Genomic DNA, 18,384 nt, shown 5'->3' on the forward strand with positions numbered 1-18,384 from the left:
AGGTATTTATGACAGCTGAAGACCCATTTGATGGACAGTATCTGATCTCCTCGACTCCACAGCATATGCCTTTTCACTGTTTTGCTTCCCGGGTTTCTAGGCTTTTTGACAATGGTGTAAACAGTCTCATTAATATAGTGTTTTCTGCTGTCTTCCCTCCCACTGCACTCAAATAATAAGACAAGACTGGAGTTATTCATTTTCACCCCTCCATCTTTCCTCTTCCTCACTCTGAATCTCCTCAGTACTCTTCACCAACTTAGTTGTAAATTAAATTTAGTTTCAATGTAATGTTTTTTAATCTTTCTCAAACATTTAAATTGGGCAATACAATATAGAAGAACTATGATATGGAAGCTAGATATAAAAACTAGTTGACCAAAGAAAAGCTAATACATTGTGTATCAGTTAAATCTATCTGAGTTATCACAGTATCAATCATCCTTTATGGTTCGGTTAGATGTGCAGTTACAATTTTACTCACCTGAGTGCTGGATTTATCCCCTGTGATCTGATATCTAGCTTCATATGTGAGGGTAAAGTATCATAAATAAGCTAGAAATATGTATGCAAAATTATATTTGATGTGCTGCTGAGGTGCCAAATGATCCTGCTGTCTGGTAAGAAAAAGGGGATAGTAAAAGGCTTATAGAAAAAAAAAACATGCTTTTACTGGACTGAAAACACCATAAATAATCATTTTAAAGTGATATAGGCTGTAAACTGTGAGATTATTTATATGTGAAAAAATTAAAACAATTGCAATTTTCACCTTGTATAATTAAGACTTAAGCAGCAACATAATACCTTTTAAAATGGATTTTTCTCTCTGACCTGGAAAAGGAGGTTGTCCGCTTAGCCTTTAATATGTCTATCCTCAAGTCTCCTCTTGAAATGTTTGTTTACAACAACACTGTAATACTGCAAAAGGTGCAGCACACAGCAAAGTGCCAATGTTAAACAGACTGAGAGAAAATGTCACTAATCCTTCAAAATCCAAAAAGATCCCATGTGGAAAAGCAGCACTTTACAAAGACAAAAACATTTGACATGCCTTCTTCTTATTTGAACTGTTCAACTAAAACCACATAAACAGCAACAAATGATTTGCTATGCTAAATATTGCTGCATTGCTTTGCTTAAATAAGTCCTGCTTAGTGATTTTGTTTTTATAAGCCATGCAATATCTATTTTACATTGCCACCATGATGTTTTAGTAGATTCTATTCTATTTACTGACCTATATATGGCTCATATAAACATGGCTGCCACAACGAAGACCATCCCCACCTCTCCTCATGAGCACTGACCCATTTGCAGCAGAGAATCAAACCTTCAAAATTTCAAATTTTCATATAAAAAAATTCATGCTTATATCTCCTCACTTATATTTCTTCTCTGCTAATATCTCCCCTGCTCCAATTCCTTGCTACCCCTCCCCCCATAGTACAGTGCAAGGTGGGTGTCCTGCTTAACATGACTGCTGACTGAGGTCTGACACATCCTCTGTCTGCATCCAAGGCAGATGTACTGCCAGTTCCATTTATGACACAAGCCAATATATAATTCATGCCTCTTAATTAGATACTGAAACAGCAGCTTACACGAATGAGACATTTAGTAGATCACAGTCATGGATGGCACTTTCAGCACGGCTTTACCGCTGCATATAAAAGCAAGCGTGATAAGAAATGGCACTGCCACAAAGGTTGGAAAGAAGATAATATTTAAGCTGCAAATGTAATTATGATTTTTGGAAAGGTACAAAGGAGAACAGGATGTTCATGAAAAAGAATGACTCATAGAATATGTTGATTATTAATTAGGACAAAAAGAACACACAAAACACCTGAAGATAAATGGGTAACAATAACTAAGCTAATGTTTGCTCTTTATAGGACCAAGCCTAGAAATGATAAGATTTTATTTATTCATATTTTGTATTACATTAAGAAAAGATAAGCGATTCATTTAAAGAGGAGGAAGTGGCTGCAAACACCACTGACTAATAGAATTTGGCTTATCTAAACACAACTGAATAAAAATGTTAAAAAGTGGTATAATAGTTACTTAGAGATGTTTTTCCTTTACTCGCTACTGTTTTCATACCTGAGATGCTTTTGCGAAACTTGTGGTCAGGACTTTCTTTGCTGTTGCTATTCACACCAGCACTTCACAGCTGGAAATTCTCAACTGGAGAACACAAGGTACCTTTCTGCAAAATAATTAAGCCTGGGAGAAATTTACTAACTTAGCCTGCAATAATCACATATATGTACATTTGTAGGTCCCCTGAGACTCTCCAGATATGCCTTTTATCCCCATGTCTTTACAGAGTTGTCCAACAAAGACAATGAATAAGACAACATTTCATATCATATATTTTATTAACTGATTATATAGTTTTGGGGATTTATTTATTTATTTATTTTTCAACAATAGAGGAAATATTATTGAGCATGCACTATATGCATGGTTTGCTGCACTATCAAACAGAGAGAGGAAGACTACTTCTTAACATTTAGCAAGACTGACCAAAGTTGGATATGTAGTACCAGTTAACTGCTGATCAGTTCACACAGTGACAGATCAACGCCTGATTTACCTGTGAGTAACCTTAACAGGTTAAATCTTTCAGCTAAAACTGTAAAAATAATTGAAAATAATAAACACTAAATATGGAAGAAATTTGGTAAACGTGACACATGAGCTGATATTTTTTCAGCGTTTCATAATGATCATTTATTAGCAAGTTCAACAATCATTTCTAGGAATGCGTGTATTTAAATGGGTTTCCTTTATTTGTGATAATCAGACAGAGGATACACTGGCTGGTTGTGTTGTTACAGTGGCTATACAACACCTGACATCTTTCTTTTTATTCTTTCGTTCTTTGATGAAATGAAATGAAGACACCATCCTGAAGTAAAGCTCTGAAGTGCTATAAGGGAGTGTCTATGTGCAGTTTCCAACCTTCTCTTCCTCCTTTTTCTGGTGTAACAGTTGCTTTATTTCCATTGCCGTTTTTCTCAAAATAAAAGCTATATTTCTAAAATTTTGACAAAATGCAGTTGCGATTTACAGATGTTTCCATTAAATGGTGTTTAGCGCATTAGCAGTTATTCAGGATGGAGATTTCTAATTCTTTGTAAAACAGTCCATGTCATTATCAAGGATGGCAGTTAGATTTTTTTCTTTGAATATTTGTGAAAAGATTTCCGTCTCTTCTTGCTTCTACTCATGCTGCGCCATCTGAACTTGAAACAAACTAGTCACATGACCCCCTATGTCACGTCCGGGGACGTGTAAATGTGAAAAAGTGTTTCCATTACTCTTTCGCAATATACTTTTATATCAACACGTCTGAAAACCCACCTTGTGAGAGTGTAAAAGCTTTTTAGCGATATTTGAGAGGTTTTTCGAAATTTGTTTCCATTACCTGTTTTTTATTGCGATATTTAGGTTTTGTGTAATTCTAGGGGTCATGGAAACGTATTTACTGACAAAGTTGGACAATTGTCAGACACCCCAGTTGAATGGAATTGCTCACTGTTACCAGGACCAACATAACATCCCTCTTGTTCGTGCAGACATAATAAATTAAGTATGTACATGGTATGTTATGCGAATATTTACAGTGATTTACAGATGCAGCAAAAGCAGCAAGTGCAGATATAAGAAATTAAATATAATTTACAGGATGAAATATGCAGATGATAAATTATGCTATACAAAGCTGCAGGTGGAATGACATGAAATATTGCAATAATACAGGCACTACCTAGGATTGCTAAAAACTAGTGATATGCGTGAGTGCAGGATAATCAAGTGGTACGGTGGTGGCGGAGTACAGTTTATGGTCCAAGGAGGAATGGGGGGTGGGCAGTGAAGTTGTGTGTCAGGGTCAGCAAGAATTCAGTAGGGACACAGTTCTGGGGAAGAAGCTATTCCTCAGTCTGCAGGTCCTTGTCCGGAAGCTCCTGAAGTGCTTGCCCGAGGGCAGTAGGGAAAACAGTCTATGGGCAGGGTGTGAAGAGTCCTTAAGAATGCTGCAGGCTCGTTTCAGACTGTGACACAGTTTGTTAGGATACTTTCGATCACACAGCGGTAAAAGTTCACCGGGACTTCAGTGACCTCATGAAGAACCGGCGCTGGTGAGCTTTTTTGACCAGACTGGAGGTGTTGGTGGTCCAGGGCAGGTCCTCCTAGATGTGGGTCCCCAGGAACTTGAAGCTGGAGACACGCTCTACGGCCTTCCCGTTGATCCAGATGGGGTCGTGTGTGCCTCTTTTCTCCTTCCTGAAGTCTACAATGAGCTCCTTGGTCTTGCTGGTGTTGAGGAGCAGGTTATTTGCAGTGCACCATGTGACCAGGTGCTGCACCTCTTCCCTGTAGGCGGTCTCATTGTTGTTCCTGATGAGACCAATCACCATGGTGTCGTCCGCAAACTTGATGATGGAGTTGGATCCATGCACAGGTCTGCAGTCGTGGGTGAAGAGAGAGAAGAGGAATGGGCTCAGCACACAGCCCTGTGGCACCCCAGTGTTGAGGGTGATGGTGGTGGAGCAGGTTATTAATTGTTATTAACACAATATGAAACAAGACTCTTAAACTCAACATTGTATAACTGCAGATGCACTCAGAAGTTATTTAGTTGTTTGTAATAAAGCAATGTTGCAAAATTTTTTTCTTTCTTTCTTTCTTTCTTTCTTTCTTTCTTTCTTTCTTTCTTTCTTTCTTTCTTTCTTTCTTTCTTTCTTTTGTATTTTGTTCAAGGTGGATCAACCTACACGGTGACAGGCTTAACATCCATTGCACTGGCTCTCTTGATTGCTCTCTTTCTTGAGTAAAGTGATAGGTCAAAGAGGATAAAACCGTTTTCTTCCACTTCTCTGATGCATACTAATGCACAATCTGTCAGTACGGAGGTGGCAAAGCCCTCAGGGAGGGTTTGCACTGAACTACTTCTTGTCTGTAAAAAGATCAGGAAGGGTAATCTCTGTCTCCGCCATCCAGGACTGTTCTACTGTGTAATTCAGGCTTTATCCTAAATCCAGGGAGAGAAAGACGCCAGAGAGACAGAGAGAAAAGCGTAGGGAGGGACAATTTATGTGAGAATCCCAAATGCATGAAAGAAAAAGAAAAAAGCTGAAGTCTTTTGGGCTTTTGACTGTAAAGTACTTTCACTGTCACTGAGAAGCTTTTAATTTTTAGATGAATTTAGACAAAGAGACAGTCACACAAAGAAGAAATAGTTATGTAACATGCACAAAACTATGCATCCATCTATATCTATCTATCTATCTATCTATCTATCTATCTATCTATCTATCTATCTATCTATCTATCTATCTGAAAAGCTTCAAGAGAAACTATGATATTCATTTTGAAATTTATTTATGTCTTATTATAACATACTGGGTTAAATCTGTTTAATTGCTCAATTCTTGTGGGAGTGAAAATTGAAAAGAAAGGTTTAATTTCATAGGTCTCTATTTCCAAGGGATTTTTTCACTGTCTCTAAAGCCCTCACACTATTACTTGTCATGTAAAAAGCAATTACAATCTGTGCCAGTATGAAATGTGTCATCAGAGAATCCATTAACAATGTCCTCAGACCTTAATATTTACAGTCAGCACCCTACTTTCAGAAGCGTCACTGTGTTTCATAAGTTGTGAAGGACAGTTAGAAGGCAGTGGTCTCATTGTTAGATGTTGTTAGTTTATTTGAAGCAATCTAAAATGTGTTTTTTTTCCCTTCAGGAACAGTACATGTGATCCTGCTGTTTGCCTTTATGTTGTATTCAGAAAAAGCATTTTGGTCATACATTGTGTTGAATTAAACATGTTTTCCCAACAATAACTGTGTAACAATTAAGATATTTCAGCATCAATGACAAAAATTTTATTTCAGATATTTCTTTTTAAAGGCACTATAGATCATTATGTCAAACTAAGTAATAAATTAGGCACACTTTGAAAAAATTTTTTCTTTCTTTCTTTTTTTTTTTTTTTTTTAATTCCGCATGATAAATATTAAGCCAGGTAATTTTACTATAAGCAGAGCAAAAAACCCCACTGCCCCACTTGTAAAAGATATTTGAGCTGTTAAAAGGAAGAAAAGCACAGATATGATAAATAACATTAACAACATGCATCCTGTTTGTATGCAGTGTTTTGAAGAATTTATCATCAGCGCTATTCTGGTTTAGCTGATAACATACATGGGCTCTATAAAAGGACTGTTCTCGTGATACTTAATGTATAGAAGATTAGCTTTATCAGTCCTTATTTGCAAGTATCAGCTGTACACACATACAGCAGTGCATTACTTTAATAGAAAAGAAAATTTAAAAATGTTTTGAAATTTTAGGTCTACTAGGCTATTATTTGTATTTAGGATAATTGGATTTTTAAAGCTGTAAACATCTAAGGAAAATCCAAACTGAAGGTCACGATAGAAATATAATAATAAGATTGAATTTTTACTGTACAGATATCTTCAATTTAAAAGGGATCTGCCACATTATGAGAGACAGACACACGATATTTTAACATTGACTGTGATCCAGCTTAATGATGTTTGCATCATTTGTTTGCTAACACTTAACAGTTAGCTGACTTATTGTAAAATTATATGGCATTTATCAGCTTTTTTTTCTCTTGTATATTTGCATCTTATACAATGATCAGATGTGACTCTTTAGATGGTTCTCAGATGTGAACCGAAGATGTGTAACATGTGATAGATGCTGCAGGAGAGACCCTTTTATCCCATGATTCTTGCTTTCCTAATCTTAACCAAGCAGTTGTCTGTACCTACACATTTGCATTTCTAACCTAACTTAGCAATTTAGATGTTTAGACCCAAACAATTGGCAAGTGAAGTTGATGTAGCCCAGAAGAAAACAGGGTTTTTAAAACTAAATTATTTGTGGGGGTAGCTGGGTCAGACAAAAGTCTGGACAATTAGATACAGCCATGGTGAATCCACCACCTAGCCCTCTAATTATATGATTTAGTTTTTAAGTAAAGTTTCACATGAGTTTCATATTATTTCAGCGATTGTGTAGGACTTTATCTTTTAAAGTGATGTGATTCCTATTTAAATCTTTTGTATTATGAAAGTTTCCATTGTCTTATTTAGTTCAAACAAATGCTAACAACAGCATAGGAGTTTGTTTATAAATTCAATTCACACATATGATATGAGTGGATTTCACATAGTTTTCAATGCAAACTGGGTTTAGCCTCTGAAAAGCCCATGTATAGTAACTTAAACTTTCTAGTTGTGTGAGTAAATGTGCAGATAAAATAAAACCCTATGCCAGTGGATCAGGTGTTTTGGCTGCATTACTCATGTTCAGCACTACAGTGAAGCACAACTAGGGGTTTTAATGAAAGCGATCCAAAAACAAGTCGATCCCAGAGAAAACTCATTTCTGTCTTTGACATTCATCAACTTTGAGTATTTCATCCTGAGTTTGGCCCTTTCACACAGCTTTATCCATAATTAAAACCCATAAATAATTGTACAGAAGGAAAGCAAGATTATGATGAATAATTTGGGTTCACATGTGAAGACATTGATACTGTCATCTGCAGTTTCCTTTTTGTTTGCCCCCCACCCCCTTGCAACAAAATGTGACACCGAGCTAAGTTTAGCCTCTTACAGTTTACAAGAATCAGTTAATCTTAAAAGAGCTCAGTTGTACCTGTTTCTTTGCTGTTTCTCTTTTTCTGTCACTTAACATGTTGGTGGTAGTGGGAAATCTTGGAGATACTGTAAATGTACTGTAAAAAATATTTTTGACGGACTGGAGAATAAACTGATCCAGATGCCTCCTTGCTGAGAAGTAATAGTGCTTAATAATGCACCACTATGCTGTCAAGAATATTGCTTGTTATTCATGAAACTCCACTTACATGGAAAATGTATTACTCCCAAAGAACACTTGTTAAATATTGTTCTTGAAATATTCTAACCCTTTCAGGCATGCTAAAAAAAACTGATGAATCCAACATATATGTGTTTTTTAATTCACAAGCCTGATAACACTAATAAACATAAAGACAAGGTAAATAAATTACAATAAAGGCTAATGGTTTAACATCTCAAATGGTTTTTATTTGGTTTTTATATGGTTTATAAGGTTTTTATATTTTTATTTTGGAGGACTAGGGGTATTAGTTTTAAGTTTTAAGTTCCAGAAAACCATGAAGCTTTAAAAGATCAAGAAGGACAATAATAATAATAATTTTTTGGGGGGGTTCATACTGGGTTAAATAATGAATTGATGTCTTAATCTCTACAGTTAAGCACATAACTAAATGGTTCATCCTCTATGCAGTCTTTCTAAAATGCTTTAGCCTCCAGTGCAATACCCCCTTTCTAATCTTTTGTTGTAGTTTTAGAGAATGACACAGAAATTTGGGGTCTTGCATGATGGTTCCTCCACAAATTATTCAAATATAGTCACACAAATCCTGGGTATCAGTTTGCTACAGCATTTTACAGTACATCTGTCACCAAGCAGCTGTGAATAAGATGCAATGCACACCAGATTTATTTTTTCCTCTCTATTTAACATTTAAATATACAAGCTACGAAATGTGCTGAATGTGTTTGACAGGCTTATTAAAACACCAGCCAAATCTCTGACAACATTAAAATATTATATAATCATTTCAACAACAGGTGGGTTATTTAGTGTTTGGAAGTAATTAACCAAGTCCCCCACACTGTTCCTTTCACTACAGAATATATCAAGGCAATTATTTCAGCTTTAAAACATCCAAATTATTATAATTTGGTCAAAGCAGCTTTATAATGAAACCCTTTTACAATAATATTAACTCATATTTTTTCCACAGAGTCGTTTTAAAATGTCACAGCAGGAAAATTGCAGGTATAAAAAATTCATTTTATTGAAGATGTTTTAGTAATATTCAGACTTTCTAGTTCAGGTAGTTCTCACTTCCAACTCATAATACTTACTCAGGTTTTCGTTGCATTTGAGCAGAGGTTTCTCCCAAAGTATCTCTTTGTGACGTGGACGTTGTCCCAAGCTGGCAACTTACAGGGCTACAGGATTTCAACACAATGTAGAGACCAGTCCATCATTAAAATAATAATATATATATAAAAAAGAAAATAATAAATATAAAAAATATAAAAATACACAAACAAACCATAACACAACACAAGATCAAGGTGTTGTAATGGTCAAAACCAGAATAAGTAGGTCAAACAGAGAGTAATGCTATTGTAATCCTGTTCATTTAGCATTTTTTGCAACATTTTTTCTAAGTAACTGTAATTTCAGCTAAAATACAGCAGTAAAAATAGTGTTTGTGATTGTTTTAAACTCTTTGTTAAGCCTTGACAATACATTTTTACCACAGATAATCTCAGGCTAGAAAAACAAACATGATCTCATGATAGTACACCCATTTTTGTCACTTTTTGTCTGACATTTATAAACAGTTTACGCTTTTGGCAGGTAATTTTACATTGGAAAAATAAAATGTTAAATATTTAAGGGTTTGGGCTCAAATCAGCATGTCATTCTCTCTCAGTACATGGTGTAAAATATCATTCAAAACTACACAGTCGTAGTAATAATACCGGCATGCCTGCATATAATAACTACTTTCTTTCACGATAACAAACCTCTAAAAAGGTACAATAATTTATTATCTTTATAATTTCATTTAATTTGTCTGTATTTGCCAAATTAATAAAAATCTTTTGGGGAATTTTGTGCCAATCACAATGATTGAAAAAAAAAGGTAAAAGATAGATAGTCCAGTTGAATGTTTGAATTTGTGCATGGAAAGCTTGAGCAGATCAAGTTGCATGTCTAAGATATTAAGATGTCCTTGAGGTTAAACTTGTGAGAATTAAACGGGATTATTCAGTTAGATCTGAATACATTAAAAACTCTTCCACAGTACAGATGCTATTCAGGGAGGTTAAAACTTTAGACAGTATTACAAAAGGTAGAGGTCTAAAGCCATTTTTGAACTTTTTAAAATCTGATCAATATAGCTGTTTGGTGTTCATATTTATACGGTAAAAAATGGATTTACATACACACAAACACAAACACGCGCGCGCGTTCACACACACGCATGCGCACACACACACACACACACACACACACACACACACACACACACACACACACACACACACACACACACAGAAAAGAAAAAAAACAGCAAAAAGTATTTTTTCTAATAAAATGTTTATTATACCATTGTATTATTTTCTGTATACAAGAATGTGTAACAAAAGCCAAATAAGCAATCCATTTTAGTCTTTTAAAAAATGGTAAGGCATGTCTGCTTGTATAACCATCAACTTCAGTTTCCCCCAAACACTTTAAAACAGCGTGCACTGACAGCTCCACATATCTTAATGTGCTCCTTAGTTATCCGATTTTGCAAATCACAACAGTACCAGACTCACAGCATATGTTTTAGCAATAGTGCAGCCAACAATTCACATCAAAATGGAGAAGACTTTGCATAACACACGTTTTGTTCTAAACATTCAGTAAAAAAAACTCTGCCAACCATGATTTTTCTCTTTTTTTTAGTTTTTCAAATGCCAAATAGATTTAACAAGATAAATAATAAAAGTAAATATGGCAAAATAAGCCCAGCACTGAATCATCTCAAATAGTGAGTCTATGTCTGATTGGTGTAATATAGCTTGTCCGGAGAGAGAACAATACACACAGCAGAGGAGAATGGCAAACGTTTCTCGCATCATAATGAGAAAAGACTGCTGTTACTAGATAAAAGCTCTTTGGAAAAAAACTGGACCAACCCCTGAAAAAGTCTCATTTAATTCACTTTGTTTGTTCTGTTTCAGCAACAGTGGTAAAGCCCTGTCTTATCCTTACTCACACACAGCTCATCGGCAATCACACACCTTGTGGAGGCTCTAATGGGTGCATTCGACCTTTGAATGGCTGCAGATGCTTACTGAGTTTTTACACTGTGAGAAAGCATAGTTGTTAAGCTGCACTGAGAAGGGAGCAGTACCTAAGCCTAAATAACAACAGTACATGATGCCACATGTCTGACTTCCTGCCTTATTACCAAGCACAACCTACACAGATTGTTCCAACCTTCCAACCAAACCTGACCCTGAAACACCCGCCTCCAGTATGATTTTACTGTAAAACTTAATTATGTAGCTGCGTTTAACTTTGACAAAATACAACCCACTTCTAATCAACTTTATTTGACCTTTTTGCTGTAGTTTAATCATTTAATTGGCAAATTATTAAGTTATTAACATTTTAAAACAAAAGTGCTGAAAATATGTATCATTCTTCTTTAAGTTTGATGATCTGTGAATTAAGTATAGATATATTATCAGAGAAATGTAAACATCAAGAGCTGAAACTAAACAATCAGTTTGCACCTCATCAGCCCAACAGCTTCATGTAACTGATCATAATTCGTACATGAAACCTCCCTCACTCGTGTCTGCATTCCTCCTCAGGAAACACTCCTCTGCACATTGGGGCTGACAGCTTTACTCAACGTTCACCGTGTTATAAATAGTTTCAGGTGGATGTTCCTGTATCTTTCTCATCTCTGATCAACTGAAACAGCACCATTTGATGCTCTTGCTGATGAAGGGCGTTCAGATTTGTTTATTCCCACCTTGAGTTGTGGGATGTCTTCCCTAAAGTAAAGCTAGCTTGATCTGACAGGGAAGTCAGAAGAAAAGTGCAATGGAGTGGAACTTCTGTTCCTAACTTCTGCATAAACACTTTTAGCTTTTGAAAGGTGGGTCAGCTGGGTTTGTGTGTTAAGCCCCTAGGCTTTGACATTGAAAGGGCTCAACAGCTTGCTAAGTCACCCTTGCAGTATGGATTGAAATTTACATTTACTTTTTCACCCAATCAAAAAAAAAGAAAAAGAAAAAGAAAAATCTTTAGTGCAGTGATTTTATAAGAGCAACAGAATCGATGAGTGGAAGATGGCCTCTTCTACTTCTTGTTCCAATATGAGTTGGATATTAAGTGTGGATGGATCTCACATATGACATCCATTCACACTTTGTTAGAGGCTTTTTAAGCCCTCAAGTGATGACATAACCTTTAATTAGGAGGTCTCCAAATCTTCCTCTCCTAATGCTGCAGCCTGGAATTACTTACATCTGTGTAGGCTATCAAATCAATGGTTCCAAACAGTAACCTCAAGGGCAGAAAACAGATGGCAGCCGGACTTTCTTTCTTTTTTTTTTTTTTTACTTATACTTACTAATTACAATAATTTCTATCCTCCCTCTCTGGGCACAGTAACATTTTAAGTTGAAGAAAACATTCAGAAGAAAATGTCAATTAATTCCCATTTTCACCCACTACTGGTGTGAATATTAGAAGCTGAAAAACACATGACAGTGCTCAAACTCCAGTGGCATGCCAGTCCTCAGAATGTTTGGAAACCACGTAGAATTCACAGACAAATATGTCATTTATCAAATTCATTATATAAAAGAGGGATATTACCTCAAGGTCTGAAAAGAAAAGCCAAAGCACAGGTGACACAAACCTGTACCTGTAGGGGGCAACACTTCAATCCAGTTCAGTGAAACAAGTTTACTTTAGGTCAGTGTAAGCTTAATTGTGTAAAATTATGGTCCCGTTTAAAGTTTAAATGATCATAAAACTGATTATGTTTGGGGCACGGTAAGCATGGCATTGACACAAGCCGCAGCTAAATGGATGTGCATAGTTTCAGCAGCTCTTAGTCACATTATTCGAAGATGGGGATGATTTAGCTATTTTCTGGCATCTTAGTCAGGTTATCTTGTATGTTTGTCTTGTGCAATTTGAAAATCCACATAAACAGAATCTACACAGTGGAATTTCTCTCTGTTCTTGTATTATTTTTTTTAACTGAACAATCTGACATTGGGAGGAACTTCTGTTAATCACTTTAGCATTGTCTTTCCTCAGGCCTTTGCCTGTTGCATACTACAATTAATGTTTATGCATCAGTGATTTTGTCCTGACATGCTGGTTGTGTTGGGAAGCTGCTGTTCAGTCAACTTCTCCTAAAGCGATTTCTGTAAAGAGTGAGGTGATAGAGGTCAACTGTTGTGCAGCGGGAGCGTCCCGTGGTGCTCAGAGTCTCCATTGTGAGTCATATAAGCACACAGAGGACAGCTTTCCCTTCTGGTGCTCTGTGTGAAGACAACCGTGATGCTGGCACTAACTCTGTGCTTCATGCTTTTTTCGCTTTCAGCTCCTGCTGCTTGTAGGTGACAGTGAGAGGGGAAACTCTTCCATCCCATGCTTGCCTTCGCATGCAGTGGGAAACAAAACCAGCTCTTTGAAAAGCTCAGAGCAGCTGTTAATTTGTTACAGCAATGCATTTGGGGAAGGTCCCTGTTGTGATAAGAGACATTTATACTGTTGAAACATTTCAGGCGCTCACGAGTTGGTTGGTTTGGATCCTGCAGGCACACACAGCATGACGGTGAGTGCCTCAAAAGCTCTCTTTCATGTAACATTTTTGAACATTTGTTCTGGTGTTAATTTCAACAGTATGCCTGCAACATTTCTGGAAGCCACCTTTTCACTGTGACAAGGGGTCACAGCCGTTGGGTTGTATTGGTAAAGTGAAAATTATTGATTTGCACCCTACGCCTCCACAGCTTGTTAAAGGTCGAAGCCTGCAGGGGAATGTTGTAAAATTATGAACAGTAACCCTATTTCAAGGGGTAGTTAGGGCTCTTTAACCTTGGCATCCACCAACTTTTGCAAGAGTAATTGTATATGACCACTGATACCTGTTAGCTTGTAGGTCTGCTCTTAATGGTCAAACAAGATCAGATTTAGGGACAGAATCACAGAATTTAAGTAGGTAACATGCAGAGCTAGTTAGTGAGGCCAGAGGACTAAGGTAATGTTACATGTATAAAGAAAAAAATATACAAAATGAGTTGTAATAAGTTGTAAGCATGGAGACCTGTAAAATCCACAAAATTAAATTTCAATTAGCATGTATTATTAGAGAATATTTCTCCTCTCTCAGACCTTAGAAAATAAAAAAAGAACTGTGTAAGTGCATGTTGACTACTTAAACAGAAGAGAATAAATCAGGTAACTAAACATTGCTAGCAAGCAATTGTAGTATAATGGCTTAGGATTGTTGCTGAAATATTTTCTTAACAAACAATAAAAAAAGACAAATAAAGCCTTTATTAAAAAATGTACCTATTACTTAAACCAGTAAAATTACATTACAGTACTTTCCAGTGGACTATATACTGTAACTGCTTATAAGTACAAGACAATCAGTTAAATGCTCTGAAAATATAGATCTTTTTCTCTATGTAGTAGATGTTTCCTGTAGCTTTATAAACACATTAAGCCGACAAAAACAATCTGTGCAAAGTAGTTCTCTAAGTGCAGTACATTAGCACTTTCGTAGAGATAATTAAATGTGCAACAATAAGGTGGCTGTAAGAATGCTGCTTCCAGAAGCCACACTGATATGAAAAAACACGGGAAACCAGGTAAACTGCTAGCGCTGTACAATCCTGTGCCAACCAATCCCAAACTGTGTAGCCTGCTTAAAACAAACAAATAATAATAATAATAAAAACAAAAAACAAAAAAAATGTTTTCTCTGGTAACATCATATCCATGCATGCACACAGTGAAACTTTCTTTTAGTCTGAGGGGGAGAAAACTGATAGGATAAAATAGGTGTTATTTTGTTTTCACTTCATCATATAAAAGGTTCCCCTTCATCTGAAAAATCAATGACAGTTTCCTAAAAGAGAAGCATTTTTTCAAAGCTCACAGAATAATGAGAAAACACCAAATTTTCTTTTTTTTTTTTTCATTTTCTTTCAGAGATGTGAAAGCTGGTTCACTCATGGCACCAAGCATTCTTTGGGGGACAAGCAGGATGCAGCACTGCACACGCTTCCAATCCTACGAAACCACACAGTCAGCCATTCTCAATATGTTTCCAGGAGGTTGTAGATGTCCAGTGAGGGAACAGCAGTATAACTTGCTGTAAAGCATACTGTTACATAACAGCATAAAAGTCAGAGATCAAGCCACACTGTATTATCTCCACTCAGTCTGCATAGCCCAAAGTGGGAGTGTGAGGGACGCCATCACCAGCAGTGTGGAGGGTCCGCAGGAAAGTGACTTCCCAGCGGCTGCGGCTGCGGCATGTTCATCACTTCTGTCAGCTCTGATCACAGGAGCTTCTGTTTCGACATACACTAACTCTGTGGTACAGCCGTCAGAGCAGCCGCTGCCACTGCCGGAGCTGCTCCCCTCGTCACCTGCAGCAAGAAAATCACAAAGATTAAATTATACATGCAAACCATATCAGATGAAGCTTGATCGGTTGTTTGACTCAAAGCAAAGCGTAAAAAGAAAATATACAGTCATGATCTCCCCCTATAGAAAATCAGCTTTTGTTTCAAATACAGCCAAAAACACTGCACATTTACAGTTTGATGCTTACATAATAAATGGTCAGTGAACTGTCATCATGCTATGGACTTTTGCATTGACCGGTTTAGCTTGTTCAGCTCAGTTTTGTACAAATCCTTGACCTGAGTTGTCATGGTTTATTTACTGAGATCGCCCACCTTCATGCCTTTCAGTTACTTTTATTTTCACTATATATTTTAGTCCCTGCAGGCTGCATACTTATTTCAATCAGCAATCATTCAACACATTTTACAGAGCACTGTAATGTTTGCCTCCTGCTATTTCTCACTCACATGTTGTCTTTGCACTCTTGTAATTCAACATACCAGACAAGCCAGGAGAGATTTTGCTTTAGTAGTGTCCTCAGTTAGACTACTGCAGCCAGATATTATAAATAATGTGTCGGAACAAAATTTCTCCACAAATAAACTAGTATTTTAAAAAATGAGTGTATATAGCTCAAAATAACTTTGACACTTTTTCCCCAGAGCAAATCAGCATTAGAATAATTTTGAATAAAAAAAAAAAAAAAAAAGTTTTTTTTGAAAAATTAATTAACTTGTCAGGCAATTTTTTCCCCTAAACCTCCTAAGTGATCATCTATGTTATTTTTTCTCCACTTAGCAGTTTTATTTCTCTTTGTGATCTTACAACAAAATTCACAAAGCTTTGCACTTGTGCATGATACCATTTAAACAAGTGGACCATGTCCATGCAGGAGTTTTATAAATCCAGTGAAAAAAGATGTTTGTTTGTGCACACAGCCTTGGTAGTAATTTCACAAAGCCCTTTATGCATCATCAATTGTCAGTCTGCTCTTTTTCGCTCCGCTCACCGCCTATATATTTAAATTTAATTACAGGATTTTTATCTGTCTCAAATGGAAAAAATCTTTACACCAGCAGTTTGTGATGTATCACATCACAATTGTGTCTGTGACTTTTCTATTTGTTTAGAAGTAAGTTAAATATTCTATTTTAAAACAGGAGCAACCTTTACATACGTACATAAATGGATTCTTAATTGAGGTTTCTAAAGTTTTATTTAGTCACTTCTTTGCTGCAAAACACAAAGAGAGCCCTTTGTTGAAATTAATTAATTTATTCTGCAAACAAAAGATCAAAATAAAGCAACACATTAGATTCTTCTCAGGGAAGGTGCCAGAGAATAAAAACCTTCCACCTCTGTCTAATCCCTAGAATACACAACAGACCTTCAATTTGTAGCTGAAATAATATAACACAATGGTAAAACCCTCACTGTGAAACCCTCACACAATAATTACAACATTCTGTGAAAAGTGGCTTAAATCTTTAACCTGCTTATCATATTTGTATCACAATATAGACACTTGTTTGACGACTGAGTCCAGAGCATCCTTTCTTTCTGGAGAACTTTGACAGCATGTCAGTAAAACGTGCATGTGATAACAAAGATAATTAACTACGACACCCTTCTCTGTTTTGGATTAAAACACTTTTTTCAGTGGTGAAAATGTGCATATTAAAGATGGCCACAGACCCCCAAACAAAAGAAGCATCAATTTACTTAGCCCTCATGGCCAGCATAGCTTTTCAGAGCAGTTTAATTAAAGCAAATTCAGGCAGACAACTCGAGCTGCTGTGCTGCAGCGATCTGCCTCAAACATTTATGCTACGTATCAAACGTACCCATCCAACCAAGCTGCACACTTCCTCCCTTGCTCTTTGCTCTTTTTCGATTCATGCTCGCTGCTACTACTGCTGCTACTACTGCTGCCATATTGCCTGCTTTTGTTGTTGCCCCTCTGCCACCCAAGCATCCACCTGTAGGCCCCAAAAGAGATTGTTCAGCATTCACTCCAATATTTAATTCATTAAAAAAACATGAGAGAGCACAATGAGTGATGGAATTGGAGCGGAATCGCCCAACAACAAAGATTGATAATCTTCAGGGGGATAGACCAGCATGGAACAATAAAACAGTTTTGATTGAAATGATCACAATTATGTTTGGAAGCAGGAGTGCTTACAGGAGGTTGATGTGTGACCAACAAATTGTGCCATATCATTTATATGTTTTATTAACCCAACCTGTTCCTGCAAGACAACAACATAATCAGCGATTTAAGTTGCTCACACTGAATGTTGGAGCTCAAGAAATAGTAGAATTACGAACAGTAGTATTGCAACCATGCATTTTATTTGTGGCTCAGGGTATTCTTCCCTTCTTGTCAGCTCAAAGAGATCAAAAGCGTCAGAAATGATTGTTTCTGTCATGGCAGCATTTGAGATGTACATCTTCCTAAACATAGGTTTGGTTGTTTGTCATTGTTTGTGTCGCCACACCTAGAGCTATTTATTCTTCCAATGTCAGTCATGCTTCAGCGTCATGCTGAACATGCTGTTGTGACATTTTCTAACAGGGATAAAAACTGAGATCCTGTCTCTGTAGTTTTGTCTATCTGTGGGGATTTTGATTATTACGTTAGAAAAAAACAACTTTTCTTTCTGCACACCACTTGCACATCCAAACAGCTGCAAGGTTGGAAAACTTACTGGAGTCCTGGAAGTAGATATCATTTCCATTGTAAGCGTTCTTTAGTTTGTTGGTCATGACACGAAGAGCCATGATCTGTTGCCGAATCAGTGTGTCAGGTCTGGTGATATCCACATCCACCTCTGGGTTGTTCACCTGGTTGGTCAGACCCTCCTTCACTACTTCAGGGAAATATCTGGAAAGAGAGACAATCCAAAAATTTTCTGTCACAAAATATGACTTTGCTGTAATCTTGGAAGCGCTATGAATAGAGCTAAAAAAGGCAAAATCTTTTAGGAATAACTGTAAGAAATAAAGTAAAACTGTGTATACATTTAAATGAGTCTATGAGGTGATGCTGAATCAGAATAAGTCT

At 36.6% G+C, this 18,384-nt stretch overlaps 1 protein-coding gene across 2 annotated transcripts in view; it reads right to left on the minus strand.

Annotated features, from left to right (window-relative positions):
• Window positions 1-10,616: 10,616 nt before the first annotated feature.
• Window positions 10,617-18,384, minus strand: part of gpc6a (glypican 6a) — a 161,204-nt gene continuing 153,436 nt past the window's right edge. For both annotated transcript variants that reach the window (XM_041993349.1, XM_041993342.1), the window contains 2 exons: window positions 18,029-18,204; window positions 10,617-15,337 (listed from right to left, as the gene is read on the minus strand). In XM_041993349.1, coding sequence (XP_041849283.1) covers window positions 15,114-15,337; window positions 18,029-18,204 — 400 coding nt within the window. In that variant the 3' untranslated portion in view covers window positions 10,617-15,113. The remainder of the gene's footprint in view (window positions 15,338-18,028; window positions 18,205-18,384) is intronic.

This window comes from Melanotaenia boesemani, chromosome 1 (assembly GCF_017639745.1).
Source record: "Melanotaenia boesemani isolate fMelBoe1 chromosome 1, fMelBoe1.pri, whole genome shotgun sequence".
NCBI classification, from domain to species: domain Eukaryota; kingdom Metazoa; phylum Chordata; class Actinopteri; order Atheriniformes; family Melanotaeniidae; genus Melanotaenia; species Melanotaenia boesemani.